The sequence below is a fragment of the Drosophila nasuta genome, chromosome X (genome assembly GCF_023558535.2).
Source record: "Drosophila nasuta strain 15112-1781.00 chromosome X, ASM2355853v1, whole genome shotgun sequence".
In the NCBI taxonomy this organism is placed as follows: domain Eukaryota; kingdom Metazoa; phylum Arthropoda; class Insecta; order Diptera; family Drosophilidae; genus Drosophila; species Drosophila nasuta.
Genome location: NC_083459.1, coordinates 30406441 through 30423646, shown reverse-complemented (window position 1 = coordinate 30423646; position 17206 = coordinate 30406441). Strand labels below are relative to the sequence as shown.

Genomic DNA, 17206 nt, shown 5'->3' with positions numbered 1-17206 from the left:
ATTAAAAAAAAATATACCATAGAGTACAACAATTATCTTTCACGAATATCAAATATAAAGAGAAAATAAACCACATTTATTGCAAGACAAGATAAATTCCTAAAAAATAAACAAAATCAAAAATTCATAAAATAAAATATAAATTAAAAAAACTTAAACTGTAAGCATAATTGAAATTCCTTACAAAACGTTAGTTCAATGAAAAGAAGTCTAGAAAACAAATGTAAATTGCAAAATTAAATTAAATTAAATTTCTTTGCAGTATTATCTTAAGAAGTATATACCCTGTAATAAATATATAAAGGGTAGTTGCTAGCTACTTACTTTCAGTGAAAATAGAATGCTATAGAAATCGCTTCCAACAGTCAACTAAATCAAACATTAGTTAATTCAAATTCCTGCTTACATTTAAACCCTTATCAACAGATATTCGAATAACAAAAAAAAATGGATGGCTAAATTTTTGGCTTAAAGCCAGTGGAAAAACTAGTTAGTTTTTCAGTGTTTTCAGTAGTTTTCTCAGCTAATCGAAACACTTAACGTGGCGCAAAGCAGAATGGGCCAAAATAGTCGAGCCACTTATTACCACACAAGGTAGCTCCAACCAAAAAAAAACAACTACACTACGGAGGCAGACACTAGTCGTGTTTGACTTCAAGTACACACACACACACACATCCATAGAGGTGGAGAAGTAAGGAAAAAAAGAAACAAAAAAAAAACCGCCAAAAAGCAAACCAACCGACAACAACGTCGACTGCACGTGATACATTCATCATGAACTTGAATTTGAATTTAAAGTTTAATGGTAAATCCATTGTTGCTGTTAGCATTGTTGTTGCTGTTGTTGCTGTGGCTGCGGCTGTGGCTGTTGTTGTTGCGACCCGTTGTCTGTGGCAACAATTTGCGAGCACTTGCTACCATTGTTAGCTCAACTCAACTCAACTCGACTCGACTCAAGTCGACTTGAAAGGCGTTGCCCACGGGCAGCTCGGGCAAAAATATTTAGCCAGAAATGTTGCAGCAACAAGCAACAAGCGACAACAACAACAACAATCGTTGTTGCTGCCTTTTTGTTTGCTCTTGTCACTTGCACTTGTTGTTAGCTCTTTAAAATCTTTCTCTCTCTCTCTCTCTCTCTAACTCTCCGTCATGGGATTATCTCTCAATCTATGCCATCACTTGTATAACTGTCGCCACAGCGTGTGCCACGCCCACCACAACTGCTACCTGACCCACGCACAAAATATGCAAAGATCACGCCCCCGAAAAAAACAGAAACAAAAAATGCAACATGAAAATACCGAAACATAAGTTTGTTGCCTACATCTTTTGTTTACTTAGAAACGAGAAAAGACTTAAGCAACAAACTTGCACATTTGCACAAATTCCTTTCGAGCTCTTCGCGCTGCAGCAGCCAAAAAGAAGGTGTCACAAAAAACACACGCATTCAATAAATCTGATGTTGGCATGTGCAAGTTTGTTGCCTAAGTCATTTGTTTTGGCACTGGGCTAGCACGTTCGTTGCCTAAGTCTTTGCTGCTGCAAAGTGCTTGGAAGTGCAAGTTCGTTGCCTAAGTCTTTCACTTTAGTTTCAAATGCAGTTTAACTTTCAACTGCAGTTGAAAATAATATAAAAAAAATGGAAAAAATGGTAGAAAAATGCCTTAAATATATAAAAAATATATATATAAAATAAATGTTAAATATAAAAAATTAATATATATAAAAAAAAATAAACTATAAAAAAGTGTAAAATAGAAAAAAAATTAAAATATATGAACAGAAATAAAAAAAATTAAATGTGAAAAAAATAAATAATAATATATATAAATAAAAAAACAAAAGAGAAAAGCAATATAAAACAAAATAAATATACATATAAACAAAATAGAGATATGGGAGAAAAAAGAAAAAAATAAATGTTAAATATAAAAAATTAATATATAAAAAAGTAAACTATAAAAAAGTGTAAAATAGAAAAAAATTTCAAATATATATAAACAAAAATAAAAAAATGTGAAAAAAATAAATAATAAAATATATAAATAAAAAACAAAAGAGAAAAACAATATAAAACAAAATAAATATATATTAAGTATATAGTACCTAAACAAATTTAATATTTGAATAATAAAAAATTTAGAAAACCTTTATATTAAATGTATATAAATCATTTAAAACTAGGCACTCAATATTTAATAATTATTTTTGAAATAATACATACTTATAAGAAAACTAAGTAATTAACTATTCAATAAATATTTAAAAATAGTAAATACTTAATGTAATATAGATTTTTAACTTTTTAACATTAATAGACTATTATTGAAATGGAAGACTCAAAAATTAATGAAATATTTAAGGTAATATAGAATATAAGGTAATTTATAATAAATCAAATTTCTTTGAATTAGTTTAGACAACAGCAAACCAACTCACTAGAAATAAGAATTATAATAAATAAATAAAAATACAAGCATAAATACTTAATGAAATATAAATTTGTAGCTTTTTAACATTAATAGACTATTATTAAAATTGAAGACTTAAAGATTAATGAAATATTTAATACTGGCGACTAATTAAAGCATATTAATTCGCTCAACGTTTTGACGTTGCAATGAAGAAGAAGAGTAATGGAATTTAGCTTGATATATGTTTTAGTTGTAATAGTCGATTTAATAAGCTACGACATGGGTGATACGATGATCAGATGAGATAAGATAATGGCGCAACAAAAGCATTGCACGTTCAGTCAAGAAATATCTAGTTATCATACACACACACACACACACATTGAGACTCAGACTGTGCCTACCATATGTGCATATGTGATATGTGGCCCATTCTGAGCTTGCCTGATTAATATGGCGAACAGGTCGAGTAGTCTAAAAAACAACAACAACAACAACAACAAAAACTACTAAAATAAAACAAAAACGTGCACAGCGCGTCTCGCAACTCTTGAAGGTACAACGACATTGTCAGAGAGACGACGACGACGACGACGACGGCAGAGCTCGAAGTGGGGGCAAACATAAATAAGTGAACACACATATATAGATATATATATATATAGTACAGTATGATACAGGGCACAACCGACTGGGCAGCCGAGCTCTTTAAATGAATTATGAATTAAGTTTTTCGACTTGATGGCCACGTTGCCAACTAATTTCGACCTTGCATACAATTTTAATTAAATTTTTGTTGCTTTTTTTGTTTTTGTTTTTTTCGTCAATTATTATTATTTTGTGTTATTTTTTTGGTTTTTGGCATCGAGGAAAAAATAAAACAAAAAGAGGTGTTGACAGTGCGACGATGAAAATTTTGTAATGTGCAAGACGTGAGGTGCACAGTGCTTAGTGCCTCTTGTTGTTGTTGTTCTCGTTGTTGTTGTTGCTGGTGTTTGCTATTTAGTGTTATTGTTATTGTTAGTGTGTTTGTGTGTGCTTGGTTCTTGTCGCAACTTCAACTTGAACCGCAAAGTGTCAGCTAGATAAGCAACAAAATACAACATTGTCAAGTTCAGCACACAAAAGTCAATTGCCAAATAGTTGGATAAGAATGCCGGCCACAAAAGCAAAGCAAAGCAAAGCTTGACTAGCAAATACCCTTGAATGGTCGCTTGTTAAATCTAATTAAAGTAAAATACAAAATTATAGAAAAACAAAATTATTTCAAAATGAATAAATAAAAAAAAAAGAGAAAAAAAGAAAAGAAAGAAATAACATAAAAGATATACAAATAAAAAAATAATAGTAAAAACAAAATATTTAAAAAATATAATAGCAATAAATAAAATTTCTTTGAATTAGTTTAGACAACAGTAGACCAACTCACTAGAAATAAAAATTATAATAAATAAATAAAAAAAACTAGCATAAAAAATCATTAAAAAATAATTGAAATATATCAAAAAATAATAATAAATTAATAACAACAATAAATAATATACAAATAAAAAAATAATAATCATAAAAAAATAATACAAAACAATGATAAAAAAACACATTCTTTGGATCAGTAAAAGAAATAAAAAGCAATAAACTAATAAATAATAAAAAAAAGAATACAATAATAAAGAAAATTATAAAATAAAAAACAAATGTATAATAACAACATAATAAAAAAAAATAATACATCAAAAAATAAAATAAAAATAAAGAGAAGTAACAAACAAATTCTTTGAATTAATTTGGACAACAGCCAAAAACCAACTCACACGAAATAAAAAATAACAATAAATAAATAAAAATAAAAACAATAAAAAATAAAATAAATCAACACAAATAAAAATAAATTATTGGGATTATATTGGAGTAAACAAATCAACTATTATAAGACTTTTGGTTGGCAATTTCGGTACATTTCCTTTCCATCATTTCTTATGCTAAATTCTAAAACAGGAATATCGGAATTTTTGCTAAATCGAATTGCCAAATTTATAATAGAATTACAGCCCACGAATCTGTATTAGTGAAAGAGTTCACATAAATAAACGAGTGAATATAAAGATACAAGTAACTGTCTAAATTAATGCATGATAAAATAGCTTTACTAAAAAATTGTCGATAGGACAAACTAACTAAGTCAATCAATAAAAAAAACAAGTAAGACAGCTACAGCCGAGTGTAATCGACTGTGAGATACCCGCTACCCATTTTGAATAAAAGCAAAATATTGCGGTATCATTTTCAAAATATACCGAATATACTACAAAAATACTAAAAATATACCAAATGGTATATTTGGTATATCGATATAGTACACCATTCAAAATATACCATAGGCGACACAATATACCAGATTGTCAGCCAAAGCAACTCAGACCCTAGTAAGTAGGCGTTTTTGCCCATACAAAAGTATTTCTTTAATAACTTCCACAATTTTTATCTGATCGCAACCAAAATTTCAGAAATCATAAATACTATAGTTATTATTGTATATACCAAAATTCGGAACTCTAGCTTTAAAATTACGCTTGTTATTCGATTTTTTTGATTTGCGGGGGCGGAAGTGGGCGTGGCAAAAATTTGAAACAAACTTGATCTGCGTGCAAAGATAACAAATGCTGTCGAAAAAAAATTATAGCTCTATCTCTTATAGTCTCTGAGATCCAGTGTTTCATACGGACAGACGGACAGACGGACAAGGCTAAAGTTATAATACTCTTCTACCCTATGGGTAGCGGGTATAATTACAGCCCACGAATCTGTATTAGTAATAAAGTTAACAGAAATAAACGAGTAAATATAAAGATAAGAGTAACTGTCTAAATTAATGCATGACAAAAGAACTTTACTAAAAACTGTCGATAGGACAAACTAACTAAGTCAATCAATAAAAAATCAAATCAAATTCAGCCCTTCAATATTATATTACTTTAAAGTCATACATCAAAGTTGCAAAGTTTGATAATCATAAAGGCAGCATCAACTTACCGATCATCAATCGTATAATTTGCCTTCTTGAGCAGCATAATATTTGAAGTAACACTGCAATAAAAGTGAAAAGTAAAAAGAATGTAAAACAATTAAAGCCGGAAAAACAATTTCAGTTTCAATTAGAGAAGCGAAAAATAGATTAAGAAAAAAGTATTATAAAACTAAACATGTTTATAGATTCGATAACGTACGAAAGTTGTGGAAAGTAGCTGGAAAAAAAGAAGAAAAAAAAAAACGTTTAAACGTTTTTTGTGCATTGTTTCGCACAGCATCAACTGGGGATCTTCGTTGCAGCACTTGGAACATAAATTAGCATATGTAAAAGAGCAGAGAACAACGTCTCCTGCTCCCCTCTCACCACACTCCCCCCTCTCAGGCTCTCTGTCTGTCTGTCTGTCTGTCTGTCTGTCTGTCTGTCTGTCAATGATATATACTATATATATTGGCAGTTCATTACGGGCACAAAAAGAAAAAAACGCACACTGCGACCAAAATAGACACAGAGCTTGGGGGGGGTGGAGAAGTAGCAGAGAGGGGATAGGGGGAGGGGAGGAACGTACAAAATTCCAGCGTCAGAAAAAAGTGAAGCGTTCATAAAACGGCACAAAAGGAAACAACAAACAACAAACAACGACAGCATCTGGAACTAAAGGAACTCTTCGACGAAGAGGATGCTATAGATGATGGTGACGGGGGGGAGAAGGTGGGTAAAAAGGGGGGAGGGACAGACGAAACGGGATCCAAAAGCGAAAAGCCAAAAGCGACAAGCGATGCGACCAAAGATGTAACCAAAGTCCAAGCGCAACTTAAGAATCTGCAAAAGCGACTCAAAGAACAGGCTGCTGCTGCTGATGTTGCTGTTGCTGTGGTTGTTGCTGTGGTGGTTGCTGTGGTGGTGGGGTAAGGCTGCAACTTGGTTCGTTTGGGTTGGGTTGCTGCTGCTGCTGGGACTGAGGACTGAGGACTGAAGACTGCGATTGGAGTTCGGCTTCGGTCTCGTCTTCAATCGCATTGTCGCTGCTGCTCTTGTTGTTGTTGTTGTTCCTTTGGTTGTTGTTGTTGTTGTTGTCAGGCGTGTGCGCCGTGCGCCGTGAATCCGCTATAACAGTGTTAGTACGTTAGTAGGTATACAAACAGGTAAAACAGGTATTCCAGCCCGCTCTTCATTTACTTTTTTTTTCTCTTTTCTTCTTCTTCATTGTATATTTCTTCTTACTTCACTTTACTTTAGCATTATTTTAGCGAAGCAACAACAACAACAACAACGACGAGCACGTCGCCGACGTCGATGACGACAATTGAGCAAATAAAGATAAAAGTAAAAAAAAAGACAGAGAGAGAGAGAGAACGACGACGACGACGACGGAAAGAACAAGTAAAGGAAACGAAGCGCAAGAAGAAGAAAAAACATTACATAGACACGGAGCATAGACAGAGCAAGAGAGAGAGAGAGAGACAGAGAGAGAGAGAGAGAGAAAGAGAGGTGGATAGCCAGTGCTCGCTGGAGGTAAACAAGAGAGCACGAAGGTCCAAAAAAGAACACATTCTTAAAGACCTGCAATTACCGCACAGACACACCAGATGATCATCATCATCATCATCGTCATCATCATCATCATCGTCAGAGTGCAACATCATGATGATGAGGCGCAAGGCAGGCAAAGTTAAAGCCCAAAGCATTAATAGTGTTATAGGCTCTATGCTCTGCGCTTTGCTCTGCGTTCTGTGTACGCGCTCATGCGCAATTTCAAGTAACACCAACACACACATACATACACACACACTCACACACACACACTCGCACACTTGCTTAGAGATAAGCAGATACACGCAGCCAGCGCAAGAAGTTGGCAAGTGGCCCTGGTCTAGGTCTGGTTTATTGACCAGGATTAACTAACTGAAGACCAATAAATGAATACACAATAAATACTACACAAACACAGTAGATAAATTAATTAGAGTGCCAATAGTAAATTACAAAATTAGGAAATAAAAATATAATAAAAATAAATATGTACACCATAAATATCCCAAACTAACTAGATAAATGAAATAAAGTGTAAATAGTAAATTAAAAAATTAGGAAGTAAAATCAAAATAAAAATAAAAACACCATAAATATCCCAAAAGAAACAAAGATGACTTAAAGTGTCAAGAGTAAATTAAAAAATAAAAAAACATGCATACTAATAAAATAAAAATAAATACATAACAAATAATAAATAACTCATATACACTAAATACGTGAAATAGAATTTAAACAGAAAATAAAAAATAACGATATATATAAAAGAAATAATATTAAATACAAAACTAAAACAAAAAATAAGATTAATAATAAAGCAAGTCACGAAAAAACAATAAATATAACAAATAATAAAAATATAAATTATAAATACTAAATTTAATTTAATAATAGGAAATTAATAAAAAAAAGAAATTAAAAAATATAAAAATGAAATAAAATGATAATAAAAATAAGAAGAATAAAGTAAATAAAAAATATAAATAAAAATATAAAATAAGAATGAATGCACTAATAAACATGTAACAAGAAATATGAAATAAAATTTATGAATTAAACAAAAAATAAAGACATACATAACAAACTAACAAAGAAGCAAACAATTAAAATCAAAATAATAACTTATAAATAACATATAACAACATAACATAAACAAGTAAGAAAGCTACAGTCGAGTGTGTTCAACTGTCAGATACCCGCTACCCATTTTTTAGTAAAGGCAAAAATTGCTGTATTATTTTCAAAATATACCTAAAATACTAAAAATATACCAAACGGTATGTTTGGTATATCGATATAGTACCGGATTCAAAATATACCATAGACGGCACAAAATACCAGATTTTCAGCCAAAGCAACTCAGACCCCTAGTAAGTAGGCGTTTTTGCCCATACAAAAGTATTTCTTTAATTACTTCCACAATTTTTTTCTGATCGCAACTAAATTTGCAGAGATCATAACTACTATAGTTATTACTGTATATACCAAAATTCGTAAGTCTAGCTTTAAAATTACGCTTGTTATTCGATTTTTTTGATTTGCAGGGGCAGAAGTGGGCGTGGCAAAAATTTGAAACAAACTTGATCTGCGTGCAAACATAACAAATGCTGTCGAAAAAAAATTATAGCTCTATCTCTTATAGTCTCTGAGATCTAGGTGTTCATACGGACAGACGGACAGACGGACAGACGGACGGACGGACAGACGGACATGGCTGTATCGTCTCGGCTGTTGACGCTGATCAAGAATATATATACTTTATAGGGTCGGAGATGCCTCCTTCTACCTGTTACATACATTTCCTGCCGGCACAAAGTTATAATACCCTTCTACCCTATGGGTAGCGGGTATAATAAAAACAAGTAAGAAAGTTACAGTCGAGTGTGCTCGACTGTGAGATACCCGCTACCCATTTTTTAGTAAAGGCAAAGTATTGCGGTATTATTTTCAAAATATACCGAAAATACTAAAAAATACTAAAAATATACCAAATGGTATGTTTGGTATATCGATATAGTATACTATTAAAAATATACCATAGGCGGCACAATACAAAAGCCCATACAAAAGTATTTCTTTAATAACTTCGACAATTTTTATCTGATCGCAACCAAATTTTCAGAAATCATAACTACTATAGTAATTATTATATATACCAAAATTCGCAACTCTAGCTTTAAATTTACGATTTTCGATTCGACTTTTTTGATTTGCGGGGGCGGAAGTGGGCGTGGCAATAATTTAAAACAAACTTGATCTGCGTGCAATCATAACAAATGCTGTCGAATAAAAATTATAGCTCTATTTCTTATAGTCTCTAAGATCCAGTGTTTCACATGGACAGACGGACAGACACACAGACGGAAATGGCTAGATCGTCTTGGCTGTTGATGCTGAACAAGAATATATATACTTTATAGGGTCGGAGATGCCTCGTTCTACCTGTTACATACATTTCCTGCTGGCACAAAGTTATAATACCCTTCTACCCTATGGGTAGCGGGTATAAAAATGCCAACAAAATATACCAAAGGTCATTTTTGGTATATTGGTATAGTACTACATACATTCCAAATATACCATAGAGATCAAAACATACCCATATTGTGACTCATAGTCAATAAGGCCCGTAATAAGTTCCAATACCTATCTCATTCCAAATTCTGCATACTATTAAAAAAAGAGATTATATATCTTCTCAAAACATTTCGAATAAGTTTGAACTAACATACATATAAGATGACGACACAGAATATTGAAAATAAATTGTGTTTTCTTTATAATAAATCTGTGGTTAAGAGAATCCTGCAAACAAAAAAAAAAAAAAATGACCACATTCCAAAGGATTATTTAATTGAATAAATTAAGTGGATGGCGTGCTGAAGAGTCTAACGAAAAACGAAAAAACCAAAACCAAATACACATACAAATTGCCTTGAAGAAATCGCTGACAACAGACAACAGGATTGTTGCCGTTGTTGTTGTTGTTGTTCTTGGTTGTCGTTATCGATGTTGTCGTTGTTGTTGTTGTTGTATTTGTTGCTGCCTTGCGAAAGGGCAGAGCACTTGCATTTGGTTAGGCAGCGGCATTTGAGTGAGAGTGAAGTTGTGGCGCAGGAACAGCGCAACTGCAACAACAATTAGTTGAAGAAGCGCTGCTTCTGCTTCTGTCTCTGCTTTTGCTGCTGCTGCTGCCAAAGTCAGAGTCACAGTCAGAGTCACAGTCAAAGCCAAGAGCCAACAGGTATCTGACGCACTTGCTGCCATGCTCTCTCTCTCTCACTCTCTCGCTGCTTTACACTCGCTCTCTCTATAAGTTACTCTCTCACGCTCTTCGCCTTACTCTCTCACTGTGGCTGATCGCTCTCTCTCTCTCTCTCTCTCTCTCTCTCTCTCTCTCTCTCTCTCAGCGACTCTTTCGCCGCATACAGCTACAGAGTTAGCTGTAAATTTGTTACGTCGCCGCTCAGCTCTCTTTGTGTGTGTGTGTGTGTGTGCTACAGGTGTGCGCAGTGCGGCGAATTCGCTGCGTCGCTTCGTTTGTCGCCGCAGCGCTTACATCACACAAAATCGACACGCATACACTGGCAAAGTGTGTGAAATAACGTTAGTTGTCGTTGCCCTCGCACGCGCATTTGCCAAAGCGAGACAGAGCACAGTGAGAGTGAGAGAGATGAAGAGAGCGAGAGAGTGAGAGAGAGCGAAGTCACTCGCCGTAATCTTATTGCCATTCTAAGCGCGTTCTAAGCGCTCATTACAAGCGGACGCTGCCTTTGCTGCTTCTTCATTTTTATAGCCGCCTCACGCACACACACACACACACACATACACACGCACACATACGCATGCGCGTTGCCAACTATTTTGCCGTTTAATTTCGCTTATATGGTACTTATTGTCGCTGTCGCTGTTGTTGCTTCTTCTTTTTCTTGTTCTTGTACTTTATTCTTGTATCTACGCTTCTTCGTAGCTGCACACACACTCACACACACACACTCACACACATCGAGTGCGCTGTCGATAATGATGAAATGAAATGAAATTCTTAAAGGTTCTCTTTGGCAAACGCTGCAAACGAACGACTTAGGCAACAAACTTGCCAAAGCCGTCTAGCATATTGCATTGCAATTGGAATTTTACGACCAACCACATTTCACATTCCAAGCTATACAATATTAATACCGCATTTTTAGTACAAGAAAATTGTTTTTTTCGGATTTTGAAAATTACTTTAAAAAAAAAATAATACTATAGGTTATAATATACTTAGATTTTGTTAGTCTATCGTTATTATAAACTGTAAAAATTGCAAATATTATGAACAGCTCGTATTCCTTAATTTCTTATCTTCTGATTTGTAACCGAAATTAGAAACAAATGTTCAAAGCTCTTTCTTCAACCATTTTTTGTGTTTTGAATTATTTTGTATTTAAAGAATTTTCATTTCTAGATATGCTACAAAAGACCTCAATAAACAAGTAAATAAGTTTTACTTTTAACTAAAGTGTTGTTAGATCATGCTTGACAAACAAATGCTGATCAATATCTAATTTTTTTATTATTTTGTCAACAAATTCTGTTAAACACAATATTAGAAATAGTGTTCTGTTATTTAGAATACGATTTTCTTGAATATTTTAATGAAGGAAATAGATAAAGAATAAAATAATATACAGAAATGTAAATATTATAATAGATGTTCTTATAATTTATGACTATTCTTAAAACATTTCAGATTGCGAATACTTAAATGTTTTTAAACAAGTAAGAAAGCTACAGTCGAGTGGTCTCGACTATGAGATACCCAAAAAAAAAAAATACTAAAAATATACCGAATGGTATTTTTGTTATATCGATATAGTACCAGGTTCAAAATATACCATAGACGGCATAATATACCAGATTGTCAGCCAAAGCAACGAAGACGCCTAGTAAGTAGGCGTTTTTGCCCATACAAAAGTATTTCATTAATAACTTCGACAATTTTTATCTGATCGCAACCAAATTCTCAGGAATCATAACTACTATAGTTATTATTGAATATACCAAAATTCGCAATTCTAGCTTTAAAATTACGCTTGTTATTCGATTCATTTTCATTTGCGGGGGCGGAAGGGGGCGTGGCAAAAGTTTGAAACAAACTTGATCTGCGTGCAAACATAACAAATGCTGTCGAAAAAAAATTATAGCTCTTTCTCTTATAGTCTCTGAGATCCAGTGTTTCATACGGACAGACGGACAGACGGCTATTTGCTGTTTTCAATACAAGTTATTTTACATTTTGTACCCTTAAATACGATTAAAACTAATAGAAATGTAAATAGTTTTTCATAACACAATGAAAAAAAGCCAATTTCAGAGTCAAGACCAAGACAACAACAGCGAATAGTTGAGAGTAGAATGGTGTGTGTGGTGGGGAGGGGAAGACGGCGAGGGCCGCAAGCAGTATTAAGCAGCTCTCTAAGTACAACAAGTACAAGCCAAACAAACATGAACACACACCAGCATAGTAGAAATATCTATACACACAATTGAAACGAGCAAAACATCCCAACCGGCAAATGGGCAAAGCAACAAGCAAACAAGCCAAGCCAAGCAACAGCAACAGCAACAGGCTTAAAGGCAACAACAAGTAGAAGAAGAAGCAGCAGCAGCGATAAAACATTACCTCTACCTTGACTCTGAACCAAGTAATACACACACACACACTCATGCACGCACACGTAGCAGAACGACGAAACGAGAGAGCGCGAAGAAGCAGAAGACAGAAAGAAGAAAAAAAACTGCATGAGAAACGTTATGTGAGCGAAAACAACAACAACAGCAACAGCAACAACGCAGGCGCAAAACACTCTCACTCTCTCTTCGCTGTCGACGCAACGAGCTCAGGTGCCGACGACGAGCCGAAAGAGCCAAACCGAACCGAAAGCCGAAGAGCCAACGCAGCCGAAGCCGCAGTCGAAGCCGCTCGGTTACCTGTAAATATGTTCTTTGCATGTTCTTCACTCTCGCTGTTGCTTCGCTCTCTCACACGCTCTCACCCTCTCTCAGAAAAAAAAAAAAGTGCGCGGCTTACGGTGTTTTGCGTTTTGCGTTTCGAATTCGCCGCATCTAACTGAGTTTGTTGTAGAGCAACAGAGCTCTGCTGCTTCTGCTTCTGCCGACGTTGCTGCTGCTGCGTTTTGCGGTTGACTTTGGCCTAACTGCTCAGCGGCTGGCAACACTTGAATACAGTAAGAGGCGAGCCGGCGTTGTGAATGCACGTGTTTTCGCTGCAAAACTGCCAAAAACAAAAAAAAAACACCAAACACAAAATAAGAAATTCAAACAAAAAACACAAATTCAAAAAATCATACCGAAAATACTCTGAAAATTTTCAAAAACGGTTTCGCGTTACAACAAACAAAAATAAACTCATAAACTGAAAATCGTATTTTTTTGTTTTGTTTTTCAAAGTGCGCTGCACCAAAAAAGCACATTAATCGTGTTCAATATATTTTTATAATATATAAATATATATATATATATATATGTTTTGTTTTTGACGTAAACAACTTGTAAATGATGAAGAAACACAAAAAGTTAAACTGAGCCGAGCTCAAGCATAACAACAAAATAAAAAAAAAAAAAAAAAAACAACCAAGCAAATAATTCTTTTTTTTTGGATAATCGGACACACACACACACACACACACACATTAAAACAGACACACATTTGGATTAGTGTTTTGTTTACTGTTGTGTACGCGCGCGTGATTCTGTGTGTGTGATTTATTCTATGAGTGTTTAGTGCTTTAGTGTGTGTGTGCGATCAACAACGACAACAACAACAACAATTGAGCAATCATGCCGAAAATCTTCTTGATCAAAAATCGCCTGCATCAGCAGCAACAGCGTCTGCTTGAATCACAGAATCTGCTTCAACACAAGGCGCAGGACGATGAACGTTGCCTTGTGCCGCCTTTAAGTCCAAGCAGCAGCAACAGCAGCAGCAGCAACTCCAATGCAACCGGAGCAACATCAGCAGCCACCGCTCGGGAGGCGTCACCATCGCCCACGCCCACGCCTACGCCCACACCGCTAGCACCGAATTCACCGCGACCAACGCGTCCAACGTCGCCAGCGACGCCAACAGCACCCGAACCCGCACCTGCCCCTGCCCCTGAGCCACAGGGTCAACAGCAGCAGCAGGAGCAGCCACTCAGCCTAACAACAACATCGTCATCATCAGCATCCTCATCACGCAAACGTTTCCATCATCGACGTCATTATTTCGGACAGACGCGTCACAGTCTCGAGCTGTCGCAGGAATCGTCATCATCATCATCAGCAACAACAGCAGCAGCAACAACAGCAACAACAACAACAACTTCGATTTCGACTTCAAATGCCGAAAGCAAAACGCAAAATGGTAAGTTGATATTCGACAGTTCGGCAGCAAGTTTGTTGCCTAAGTCATTTGTTTTTCTGTTCTTTTTTTTTTGTGACCCTATGCAAATTGCAAATGCAACTTTACCAAAGAAACAACCAATGAAGAATGCACATAAAACATTTTCATTGGAAACTCGGAAAACTTTCTTACTCAGTTTTTTTTTTAATAGAAGAATTTTATGATCCCGATCGGCTCAAATTCGCTTTTGTGGTTCGTTCAGCATTAATTGATTTTCGTTTAAAGTTCTTCCAAATGTTTTTTTTCTTTTTCTTTTTTTTCTTGCCTCATTTCCATTGTGCCTTGTTCACATTCAAATCGATATCAAATTTTATAGCTTCTTTTGTGCAACTTATTTTTCGATTGTAAAACAGTTGCCAAGCTCGCCACAAATTCATTTTTCGCCATAAGCTTAATTAAAAATAAATATATAGATAAAAAATAACACAAAAATAAATCATAAATAGATTCATTAAAAATAACAAATAATTAATAAATAGAAATAAAAAAATGATAAACAGAAATAAATATAATAATCATAAATAATAAATAGTAATAAAAACATTATAAAAAGAATAAAATTAAAATAATAATAGTAATAAATTAATGTGTGTGCTATTAATCGATTGCAATTATTGATAATTCATTAATTGTTAAATTTCCAATACTGAATTTGAAAAAAAAAAATAAAATAACAAGTTCTACTTGCTTTGCTTTTAATTGAACATTTTTCGATCTGTGATTTTAAAATTAAGTAGTTTAAAATAAAGCTCAAACAATTGAAAATGTTCCAGCAACTGGAATTTCAATTCAATTTTGAGAATAAAGTTCTTACTGCTTTTTTTGTTACATCAATGCTAAGCATTAATTTCTTAAAAAAAACTCTTGTGTGAACTTACCACAACAAATTTCCAAAAAAATAATCATCAGATCAGTTCACAATGCAACTGTAATTAAAAGACAAAACTAAATTTGACATTAGCATAAATTTGAAGCACAAATTAAATGCCAACTTGAAGAAGACTAAATAAAAATTTCACACATAAAATGCAAACATAAAAAACGTTCAAAGAATAAATACAAAATTTCATATACAGTTGAAAGTGCAATAAAAATAGTTTAAATACATTTCAAACAAAAATAGTTCAGAAATACAATGCAAAATTGTATAATAAAACGTTGAAAACAATTAGAAAATTAAATGCAAACATAAATTCATATTAAATACAAATTTTTAATTTGAAATTGAAATAAAAATAGTTGAGAAATGAAATGCAAACTTGAAGAAAATATTATACAAATTTAAGAAATTTATAATAAAAAGTTGAAAACAAAAATTGAAAAAACAAAATTGAATGGCAAACTCTGAGAATCTTTTGTTGAGAGATTGTAATCGAAGTTGGTCGCAAAAAAAAACAATATGCTTTGCTGAATTTCTGAGAAGCAATAGCAAATATCGCCTGAAGGACTAATTTGAATTTCCTGAAAAAAAGAAGCAAGCGATTTGTTACATTTCGTAGCTCATTACGGGCGACTAACAAACTAACAAGCAAAAAGCTGACAGGCAAATAAATGCTTATGACCATATAATAGCTACAAATCTGTCAGTCAAAATGCTGATGGCTATCGCTGTGTCTGGGGCAAGCTCTGCGAAAACAACTGACAACAAAAAACAAATTTTTAAGCATAGTCAACGTCCGAGTCTAGCTTTTGGTTGTTTGGTTGTTGACGACGCCCACACGACGCGACCCTTGATCGCGTTTGTTTTTTTCTCTCTCTCTCGTTATTGTATTTTTCTACGCCGAAACATCAATCACTTTCATTGAATGAGCTGGGCGAACGAGAAGAGATTCTGAATTCTGAATTCGATTCGCCACGGTTCTCCACTTTTTTTTCTTTTTCGGTTTCTGATGTCTTACATAATCGCTCTCGCTGTCTGTCTGTCTGTCTGTGCCTATTAAGTCATACGATTCAGATTCACCCTTGACCATGACTAAAACAAAAAAAAAACAATCAAGAAATGAGTTGAAGAATATTCATATCAATAAATTCAAATCGTAGAACTTTCTTTTCTAATCAAGAATTTATGTGAACTTTGTCTCGAAAGTGAATTTGGTTGTGTTTTTGTTTTTTGGTTTTTCTTGATTTTGTTTTTTCGATTTTTACTTCTGGATTTTTTTTTTTTATTTTGGTGTGTGCTTCAATGATTTTGCGGTTTGCCAAGTGCCAAGTTCGCTGCCTAAGTCTTTTGTTTCACATGCTTAACTGCCCTTTGTCTTTGCAAAAAAACCAACACTTAATATATATATACTATATCATAATTACGTCTAGGAATAGAGCATAATAATAATAATGGAAGAAGGGAGAGCATGAAATAGGAATGGCTAGCAAAATGTGGAATGGCGTGTTGTTGTTGTTGCTGTGGAAGTTGAAGTGGATGTGGAAGTGGAAATTACTTGTTGCCTTTGCTTTTGCTCTTGCTCTTGCTGTAGTTGCGGTTGAACCCCAATCTTGAATCTTAAATCACACGCAACAGAAACGCAAACTCGAGGGGATAACTTGAATTTTCAGTTGAACAGCAACAACAACAAAAATCAAATGAATACATTTTTTTTTTTTGCTTTGGCTTTGGCTTTGCTTCTTCAATATTCACATTTTCATTAAATCTCTGAAACAAACTTCAATTTGCTTTTGCTTTTTGTTCTCAGCACAAAATTTGCATTTAAAGTGCAACATTTTCATTTGCAACTACAGTTAGCTTTAATTACAGTCTTTGGCGCTGAAATTGAGCTAAAGACTGCA

General features: G+C 33.9%; 2 protein-coding genes across 14 annotated transcripts in view; one reads left to right on the top strand and one right to left on the bottom strand.

Annotated features, from left to right (window-relative positions):
- The window catches only part of LOC132795059 (uncharacterized), a 202433-nt gene that overhangs the window by 164223 nt on the left and 21004 nt on the right, over positions 1-17206 (bottom strand). For 6 of the 11 annotated variants that reach the window (XR_009633410.1, XR_009633412.1, XM_060805479.1 and 3 more), the window contains exon 2: positions 5448-5501. Coding sequence is in view for 7 of the 11 variants with exons in the window: in XM_060805479.1 (XP_060661462.1) it covers positions 5448-5501 (54 nt within the window). In the remaining 4 variants the exon portion in view is untranslated. Of the gene's footprint in view, positions 1-5447; positions 5502-15303; positions 15352-17206 lie in introns of those variants that run through there. The other 5 variants (XM_060805478.1, XM_060805485.1, XM_060805481.1 and 2 more) reach the window with 3 other exon arrangements.
- The window catches only part of LOC132795058 (transcriptional regulator ovo), a 34612-nt gene continuing 31008 nt past the window's right edge, over positions 13603-17206 (top strand). Inside the window, exon 1 of one of the 3 annotated variants that reach the window (XM_060805476.1) lies at positions 13603-14386. In XM_060805476.1, the coding sequence (XP_060661459.1) occupies positions 13822-14386 (565 nt within the window). In that variant the 5' untranslated portion in view covers positions 13603-13821. The remainder of the gene's footprint in view (positions 14387-17206) is intronic. The other 2 variants (XM_060805473.1, XM_060805474.1) reach the window with 2 other exon arrangements.